This window comes from Nyctibius grandis, chromosome 1 (assembly GCF_013368605.1).
Source record: "Nyctibius grandis isolate bNycGra1 chromosome 1, bNycGra1.pri, whole genome shotgun sequence".
In the NCBI taxonomy this organism is placed as follows: Eukaryota; Metazoa; Chordata; class Aves; order Nyctibiiformes; family Nyctibiidae; genus Nyctibius; species Nyctibius grandis.
Window position 1 is genome coordinate 12,921,915 of NC_090658.1, and position 9,637 is coordinate 12,931,551.

The window sequence follows — 9,637 nt, forward strand, 5'->3', positions numbered from 1 at the left end:
CTGGATCTGAAGTAACAGAGGTGCCTTCAAGTCAACTTTCATTTCCCTTCCATTCTCCAGTCCTTGTTACTACCTAGGAATTTCAGACTCAACATGGAAGCATTTTTTGCCCAACACACTGGAAGGGCTCATTTGTTACCATGGTTTATTAGGCACCGCTAACATGTGCAAACACCCCTTCTTGGGTCTAAACCCCATTTAAATTAAGTCACTGTCATGGTTTAACCCCAGACAGCATCTAAGCACCACACAGCTGCTCACTCCCCGCTCCCTGTGGGATGAGAGAGAGAATCAGAAGTGTAAAAGTGAGAAAACTCATGGGTTGAGACAAAGACACTTTAATATGTAAAGCAAAAGCCATGCATGCAAGCAAAGCAAAATAAGGAATTCATTCACTACTGCCCATCAGCAGGCAGGTGTTCAGCCATCTCCTGGAAAGCAGGGCTCCATCACGTGTAAGGTGACTCGGGAAGACAAATGCCACAACTCCGAATGTCCCCTCTTCCTTTTTCCCCCAGCTTTTATTGACATGACATCATATGGTACGGAATATCCCTTTGGTCAGTTGGAGTCAGCTGTCCCAGCTGTGTCCCCTCCCAACTTCTTGTGCACCCCCCAGCCTGCTCGCTAGTGGGGTGGTGTGAGGAGCAGAAAAGGCCTTGGAGCTGTGCAAGCACTGCTCAGTGATAATGAAAACATCCCTGTGTTAGCAACACTGCTTCCAGTGCAAATCCAAAACATAGCCCCATATTAGCTACTATAAAAAAAAATAACTCTACCCCAGCCACAACCAGCACATTCACTCAAGTTAACACTCCGGAGTAATTTAAGCATTCAAGATGAACCCTTCAGGGGCTGCAATAACTCATATTGCCCCTGAGGCAAGTTAAATATTGTCCCCATTTTTCATCACAAGTCAGAGATGGCATTTCCAGAAACTGCATGAAAATGTTCTTTCAGCAGAGCAGGTTTAGAGGGGGAAACAGCCTTACGTGGATGAGCGGCAATTAAAATGACTTGGTTTCATACTCATGCTCCTTAGTGCTGGTTGTTCAGGCTTCCCCTGATAGCATTAACAACCCTGGAGTCATAAAGGTGTGGTTCATGGAGATTTTAGCACTTCGGACGCAACTACATTATTCTTTTTAAAGCTGGATTTTTTTTCCTATTTGGGCCCTAATTACCGGCATCAAACTGTACCCAACCCAGAAGAGAACGAAGGGAAACAGATTGTGCCAGGATATAACTTTCTCTGTCAGGCTCTTTTGTCTTCATTGCCATGGTCCCATGTATAAAGCTGCTTGTTTATAGTATATACATTAAAAAACAAAACCCAAACCCAGCCTGGAAACTGCAGTTGTTGAACAATTTTCATGTTCATGGGGTCATCCCAACACACACTTGCGAGGGGAGGCTCTTAGGATGATTTCCATCGCAGGAGCGAGCCCACCTTATGGATGACGTACACCAGGGTAGCTAAGAATGCAAATACCTACAATGGAAAAACACATCAGCCAGTTAACTTTTTATTGTAGGTTATGAGTTCCTGCACTGAGCAAACATGTCGTGATGCATTATATTTCTATTGACTCTTGCATGTTTGGAGACATTCATGCGTAATAGGACTGGGACTAGTTTCTCCCCCCACTCCCACTGCCCTTGAGGCCACTCCACAGTCACTTCCTCACCTTCCTTCCCCTGCTTGCCAGGCACTTACCACAGCAGCAATGTTCTCCTGGTAGATGGTCATTATCAGAGAGCTGCTAGACAAAAAGCTGACGCTGTAGGTGAAGTAGGCTTCTAATACAGCAGCACTGAGGTAGAACAGAGCTGCTGTCTCCTGGCAGAACACATCCTAAGAAACAAGGATCACACAGTCATTTCACAGAATCACAGAATCAATCAGGTTGGAAGAGACCTCTGGGATCATCGAGTCCAACCATTGCCCTGACACCACCATGTCAACTAGACCATGGCACTAAGTGCCATGTCCAGTCTTTTCTTAAACACATCCAGAGATGGTGACTCCACCACCTCCCTGGGCAGCCCATTCCAATGTCTAATGACCCTTTCTGAGAAGAAATGCTTCCTAATGTCCAACCTCAACCTCCCCTGGCGAAGCTTGAGGCTATGTCCTCTTGTCCTATCGCTAGTTGCCTGGGAGAAGAGGCTGACTCCCACTCCACTACAAACTCCCTTCAGGTAGTTGTAGACTGCAATAAGGTCACCTCTGAGCCTCCTCTTCTCCAGGCTAAACAGCCCCAGCTCCCTCAGCCGTTCCTCATAGGTCAGACCCTCCAGACCCTTCACCAGCTTGGTCGCCCTCCTCTGGACTTGCTCCAACACCTCAACATCTTTCTTGAAGTGCAGGGCCCAGAACTGGACACAGTATTCAAGGTGCGGCCTCACCAGTGCTGAGTAGAGAGGGACGATCACTTCCCTAGACCGGCTGGCTACTATTCCTAATAGAGGCCAGGATGCCATTGGCCGCCTTGGCCACCTGGGCACACTGCTGGCTCATGTTTAGCTGGCTGTCGATCAGCAACCCCAGGTCTCTTTCCACCGGGCCGCTTGCTAACCACTCTTCCCCCAGCCTGTAGCGCTGCATGGGGTTGTTGTGGCCAAAGTGTAAGACCCGGCACTTGTTCTTGTTGAACCTCATGCTGTTGGTCTCAGCCCATCTATCTAACCTGTCCAGATCCCTCTGTAGGGCCTTCCTACCCTCCAGCTTGGTGTCATCTGCAAATTTGCTGAGGGTGCATTCAATCCCTACGTCTAGGTCATCTATAAAGATATTGAACAGCACCGTCCCCAGAACTGAGCCCTGGGGAACACCGCTAGTGACTGGCCGCCAGTTGCACTTTGCCCCATTCAGCACCACCCTCTGGGCTCGGCCATCCAGTTTTTAATCCATCGAAGAGTCCACCCATCCAAGCCCTGGGCAGCCAGTTTGTCTAGGAGGGTGCTGTGGCTCATTTCCAAGGAGTGAGTACACTGTGAAGAGGAAAAAAAAGGAACCCACACAAGCCAGCCCCAGCCTGCGATTTGGAGTGCAGTAGCAGCAAAGGAGACAATTGTCTACCAGTGATACCAGAGAGAGAAGAGGCCTTGAGGTTTGTCACATCCACTTACCAAGGTGACCCAGGAGCTGCTGCCCCCATGCGCCCCGCAGATGTAGAGGCACATGAGGGTGGTGGACATGACGAAGCAGAACACAGAGACAAACATCACCCAGCCTTGCAGGATGGGTGACGGGACCTTCGAGGATGCCACCAGGATCCAGACAAGGCCCCCGAAGATCTGCGAGTGAAAGTGGGAGAGAAGGTGAGCATGGGATAAATTGGCTTATCCAGAGCAGAGCCAAAAGCCATGCATGCCTCTGGCATTAGCACTGCACATGGTGATAGCCCAGGGATGCCTTTGAGTTCTTCCCAGCCTCCACTTGAAACTTAGTATTTAGCTGGGAGCATCTGCCTCTGATCTTGACCCAAAAAAAAGACTCACTGTAGCCCTGCCTCCTGGTGTCACTGCTCTTCACGCCCTCCCCATGTCAGTGTGCTCAGGAGGCTGGTTCAGACATTTTTGAAGGCTGTTTTCGATAAACAGGGCGGCTTATTTTGGAAGGGCATGTTTGCTTCACACCCGGTGTGGCAGATCCCTGAAAGGAGTGGTGTCAGACCCAGCTCACCTGCACAAACAGCATAGACATGTGGCCTCATGAAGGCCACAGACGTGGCCTTAATGAAGGCCACATGCAAATGTCACCCTGAAAGGAGAGAGAACAGGTTGAAGAGAGGTAATGTGGGCAGTTTTACTCTCTGAGGTAGGGAAAATAAGGTTGAGGCTTCCAGCTCCTCCTGGGAAGAGGGGCTTGTATTGTTGCTCTAGCTATTTGGGTCATCCTTCATTGGCTACATCAGAGCTGTGCAAGGTACCAGCTGCTGGATAGATAGCAGTGGGACCACATTCTTCTCAGGCAGCCTTGGGAATCTGCTATGGGTTTTCTGGTGGGGTGAGGAACACAAGGACAGCTATACCTAGGCTCCATCCTTTCTCCACCAGCAGATTCCTACACAAGAGGATTAGAGCATGATGTCCAATGTAGCGGAGTGTCTGGGCTGCAAGTGGTGTGTTTGCACTAAAATGCACTCAGCAGCTTTTCTCTGCTACAAATCAGCTCAGTTGTTTCCTGAACCTGTGCAAAGTTTAGTCGATGCAGCATCCTACGATGAGGAGCTCCTCAGCTGAACCCACACTGTGTGGAGACTGGTGCTGCTGTGGGGACCTGTCCCTCATCACCAGCTGGTCTTGGATTTGTAGGCAAATCTCCAGAGCTAAAAGAGCCTCTGACTCTAAGATCATTCTGATCATCAGTGTATCCCAGGCCGGTCTTTGCCAGCATCCAAGTGCCATCTCATACAAATCATGGCATTTCCATTTCCTTGGAGGCATTTTGCAAGTGGAAAAAAAATTTTCTCATTTATGATACGCAGAAAATGTCACATCATTTGTGTCACCCCATATTTGTAGGAAATTTCATTGGTTACATTATGCAAATTAATATATTGAATCAATTATGTCATTGAGGCCTTGCAAATATCTGAATGAAAATAGGTCATCCAAAGTGCTGCTGTTCTGGTGCCTCTTGTAACAACCAAAGACTGACACTTGAACACTAATCCAGTTCCTGTAATAACTCATGTGGTGACACCATGAGTGCGTTGCAGCTGACGATCCTGGAAAAAACCTTACAGTTGCTCCATTAAAATCCAACACAACTGGGTGAGATATGAGGTTGGAGGAAGAAGTATAACTTCCTCATTTCTTACCATTCCCCATCTCTCCTTTCTGCAGGATGTGATTTCTCACTCAGGCAAGTATGTTTGACACAGTTGGATTACTAACTTTGGTTTTATGGTGCTGCCATTCAGCAGACTCATAAAAATGAGGGAAGGGTCAAGAAGCTTCCAATAACAACCCACAGCAGGTTGGGGACAGCAGTCTAAGAAAAACTTATCTTTTAAATAGCCTTTTACAAAGCAAACATATCTGTTTTCAGCTTGCTTCAGCTTTTCCACATAGGCCTGGCTATCCATATATGCAGAAAGGTCTTAAAATAAAATAGATTATAAGAATCAAACTCAGCTTCACAGAATAAAAATGGTAGTTCTTAATTAGCACATCCAGATGTGGCAATCACCTGAACTGCAGGCAGGACCTTCTGGTATTTTTGCAACCCTCTTAGCATTTGAAATGCCGAATTTATTTTGTAGTTATCATATTAACCCACTGCAGGCAACCTCAGGTTCCACTAAGGACTGAGAAACTCTTTATCCTTCTGAATGCTGTGATTCAAGGCAGCCGCCTCCTTTGTACACAGCAGAGACAATACAGCTGCACAACCTAGAGTCATACACCTCCAGAGAGGGAGAAATCCGGTTATGCAGCATTCCTCCTACCGGGGTGGTTCCTGAGCCTTTAGGATGCACATTTCCAGATCTTACCCAAACCAAGGATAAGGTGCTTATTTTTGTCTTATTAAGCAAGCTGCCTTGCCAAATCCCCTGGAGACAGGAATTACAAACAAACAGTTTGCGGCACAGCCGGTACCCGTAAGCATGTGGAGGCCAACGGCACGCTCAGCACCAGGACTAACACAACCCAGTGGCAGGGGTGGCTGGCCAAGTGTCTGCCCAGCCAGAACCTCCACAGGGACTTAGCACCCTCCTTCATGCAGCTGCAGGAAACCTGGACCTTGCTCTCAGGGCCTGGGCACAGAGACCAAGTCCCCAGAGCATATTTAGAGGAGCTGAAGCAAAGCCTTTCTCCACACACTGGTAACGGCTGCTTTAACCCACTTCCTCTTTGCTTGACTGCTGTCACTAGGAGAATGAAGTAAATGCTATAAACCCCAGGAGTGTGGACTGAGTTGGGTGACAGGGAAGGATTTGGTCCCAAATGGCAAAGTTGAAGTTTTTATCATGAAATAATCTGAGTGCCATCCTACAACACTCAGCCAAAACCCTCAATGCCAGATGAAAGTGGTCAGGCTTTGCAAAAAGCCGCTCAAACTGTTGTGAGAAGAGCAGGTTTCATGGGTGGGGGCAGAGGACACAGGAAAATGGTTCTAGTTGAAACTTTCCATCTTTTAGTCAGTGCCCACAGCAACTGCTTTTAATCACCTGTGCCAAATCCATTAAGGTTATGATCTTCTGCTCAATGAAATTACAATATAGGAAGAAGTTACAAGGTCTTTGTTCACCCTTAACTCACCCACTGTTGCCCACACACCCAGGTCCAGCACTCTGCACCTCCAGCTCAGGAACATTGCAGCTGAGAAGCTTGAGCAGCTTCAGAAGCCTAGGCTCCTTGCTGCTGCAAACAATTACCTCAGCTAAGCCTTTACCTCCTGCTTTAAGCAAGGAGTTTATCCTTGCCTGTATCAGCTGCTAAAATCATCTTCCAATTAATTAATCGGCTCAATTTAGCAACCTAGTTTGAACTCGCCAGCAACCCCTTCAACTTTGTTAGGCAGGAAATTATGAATGGTTTTCAGAGGCTCCACAGAAATCCCCTGCAGACTAAAGGAGAGCTCCAGAGGCCCCAGCTCAGAGCTAGTGAGCTAGGCATCAGGGGCTGCCCCCAGACTCTTGTGGCTCAGGGACCTGGCGTGGCTCCTGAACCACACGTTTTTGTGTCAGGTCTCATCCCTCAGACACCTGCAGCATGAAGTGTGCTGGGCGCCCCCACAAGCAGCATCTGCCCTCCCCAGGGAAAGGCCCCCACTCACGAATTCAGGAATGAAGAGCACATCCGGGAAAGTCGTCAGAACAGCCAGGCCGCTGGGCAAAGAAGCGGTGGAAGTTGCCGAGGACATTGCAAGCCTCTCCCACGGTGACTGTTAGCTGCTCTGGCTCTAGCTGCTGGGCGTAGCTGCTAAATGCAGTCTCCTTCCCTCCCTCCCTCTCTCTCTTCCTCCTTCCCTCCCTTTCTTCCTGCTCTTCCGTCTTCCCTCCCTCCTTCCTGCTGGCAGGTGAAGACACCCGTGAACAGCACAGGTGTGGCCAAACCCTGTGACCAGGGGTTACTTGGTGTCTGATGGGAACCACATGGGAGCTTTTCAGGAGATGTGGGCAGCCCTGAGGCATTTTGAGCAGACCTGTCTCCACACAAGCTGAACACACAGGGCAAGGCCTTGGGTGGTGGTGGGTGGCACTGGCTTACACCTGAAGGCAGTAGAGAAGACCTACACCCATCCAGCTGGGCAACCTCTCATCCCCTTTATTTGCACAGTAAATCAGCTTGTCCCCCACCCACATGAGCTGGCCACAGCAGTGGGCACAAGGGCAGCTGGCAGCCAGGACATCCCAGGACATGCCAGCTACTGGCAAACAGCAGGGCTGGGAAATGTCTCAGATGGAGATGCATCCCAAGACAAGGGCAGCCACATTGCAGGGTGAACCACTTCCATCATCTCAGAAGGAGATGGCATATGCCAAGGTAACAAAAATTAGCTAAAAGAATGCAATTTGCCAAGCTATTTGGCTTCCTTTTTTTTGGCTTTTTTTTTTTTAGTCTGGAGTCCGTTGGAGTGAGTCATTCCCCTCTCCATAATATGGAGTGTTTCCTTCTTTTTTAACGCGCTCACTTGGATAACCAGTAAAACCACACAATTCTGGAAGCTAAGATATGAAACATCAGGAAAATAAAAGGAGCAATGTGGCAATGCACATTGCTGTGGACCAGTGACCCATGGAAGAAGTGCCCATTTCTGTCAGGCCCTATATATAGAATCATAGAATCATTTTGGTTGGAAAGGACCTTTAGGATCATTGAGTCCAACAGTTAACCTAACACTACCAAGTCCACCACTAAACCATGTCCCTAAGCACCACATCTACACGTCTTTTAAATGCCTCCAGGGATGGTGACTCAACCACTTCCCTGGGCAGCCTGTTCCAATGTTTGACAACCCTTTCGGTGAAGAAATTTTTCCTGATATCCAATCTAACCCTCTCCTGGCACAACTTGAGGCTGTTGCCTCTCGTCCTATCACTTGTTACCTGGGAGACCAACACCCGCCTCACTACAACCTCCTTTCAGGTAGTTGTAGACAGGGATAATGTCTCCCCTGAGCTTCCTTTTCTCCAGGCTAAACAACGCCAGTTCCCTCAGCTGCTCCTCAAAAGACTTGTTCTCTAGACCCTTCACCAGCTTCGTTGCCCTTCTTTGGACTGACTCCAGCACCTCAATGTCTTTCTTGTAGTGGGGGGCCCAAAACTGGACACAGTAGAAAAGTCAGCCTCACCAGTGCCGAGTACAGGGGGACGATCACTTCCCTAGTCCTGTTGGCCACATTATTTCTGATACAAGCCAGGATGCTGTTGGCCTTCTTGGCCACCTGGGCACACTGATGGCTCGTATTCAGCTGGCTGTCAATCAACGCCCCCAGAATATGGTGCTTGCCCTTCCGCAGCTGCTCCCATGTACAAGGCTTTGGTGCAGGGTCTGGAGCAGGAGGCATGACTGCCTTGTTCCCAGCCCCACATGCCTGGCACATGCGGCTCCGATAACTGCCACCGTCAGCTCTAGCCCAGAGCTTCCAGCCAGCCTCCTCATGGCTGCGGTGGAAGGCACATTCAGTCATTGTTGCTTTGCTTTCCGTGTCTGCAGCAGCTGGTCTCCCACCCCTAGGACAGGAATAGAGTGCCCTGGGCAGCACTGAGTGTGGTAGCAAGGCTACGTGAGCCAGGTACATTGGAATAATGGTGGCATCTGTGATACCAAAGACGATTTAGTAAAAGCAGGCCCCATTTGTGTAACCTTCTCCTGGTTTCCTGGGGATAAAATGACAGAATCAATTTTCTGTTACATTTTGGTTTAGTTTGTGGCCAGCCATAGTATGGTGATCAAGGCCATTAGCAGAAAGCCAGGGCAGCTGGCCCAGGCTGGCCCACAGGTGTATTCTATAGCATTAACATCAGATTCACTATAAATTGGAAAGATCGGTGGGGAGGGGCCCCTTTGCTCTCTTTCCCTTTCTTCTCAATGGTTACTATCCCTGGAGGGACTTGCCACCAATCTATGGGCTCAATATAATTTTGTGTCTTTTGTATTAGTATTGATATTGGTCTTCTTATTTTATTAAATCTGTTTAAATTTCAACCCATGACTCTCCCTCCTTTTCCTAATTCCCTTTCTCAGTCAGGGAGGGGAGATTTGGTGATAGACCAACTGGTTATTGTTTAGCTCTGGTTGTGGGCTAAACAGAGACAAACCTTTAAACAGAACCAATTTTCCTTTCAGTGATTTTTACTTTCAGCTAAGTAACTGCACTTTCTGAAGCTAACTGCATGTTTTGCAGACAGTGTCTGCTTCTAGGACTGATAACACTCAAAGTTACAGTTATCACTGAGGTGCTGCTGGGAATGGTATGCAGAAAGGCTCTTGCTTGTGCTTATTCCTAGAGAATCCAATGTCTCTGCTAAATTCCTCACTAATTACAAGTGAAGAGCTGTAGAAGGTCTAAAGATAAGCAAGCCTGCGAACAACACCCTTGTTGTGTCTTAAACCACTTGATTCACAACTCTGGCCTACAACTCTGGTGCTGGAGGAAGAGATAAATCCTGTAGAGACA

At 48.3% G+C, this 9,637-nt stretch overlaps 1 protein-coding gene across 4 annotated transcripts; it reads right to left on the reverse strand.

The window, feature by feature from the left end:
* Positions 1-1,417: 1,417 nt before the first annotated feature.
* MAL (mal, T cell differentiation protein) lies at positions 1,418-6,877 on the reverse strand. 4 transcript variants are annotated; one of them, XM_068410660.1, is made up of 4 exons: positions 6,791-6,877; positions 3,133-3,300; positions 1,718-1,855; positions 1,418-1,492 (listed from the first exon to the last, which is right to left on the reverse strand). In XM_068410660.1, the coding sequence occupies exons 1-4, from the start codon at positions 6,875-6,877 to the stop codon at positions 1,418-1,420; spliced, it is 468 nt and encodes a 155-aa protein (XP_068266761.1). The 4 variants fall into 4 exon arrangements, with proteins under 4 accessions (XP_068266761.1, XP_068266768.1, XP_068266773.1 ...); XM_068410667.1 differs by lacking the exon at positions 3,133-3,300; XM_068410672.1 differs by lacking the exon at positions 1,718-1,855.
* Positions 6,878-9,637: the final 2,760 nt, after the last annotated feature.

What these genes read in the sequence shown, in the direction of transcription:
- MAL (XM_068410660.1), bottom strand. Translation starts at nt 6,877, where the DNA reads ATGTCCTCGGCAACTTCCACCGCTTCTTTGCCCAGCGGCCTGGCTGTT. An exon ending in GCAGCTCCTGGGTCACCTTG is followed by an intron (nt 1,856 to 3,132) that starts GTAAGTGGATGT and finishes CTTGTTTCTTAG; the next exon opens with GATGTGTTCTGCCAGGAGAC. An exon ending in AGGAGAACATTGCTGCTGTG is followed by an intron (nt 1,493 to 1,717) that starts GTAAGTGCCTGG and finishes TTTCCATTGTAG; the next exon opens with GTATTTGCATTCTTAGCTAC.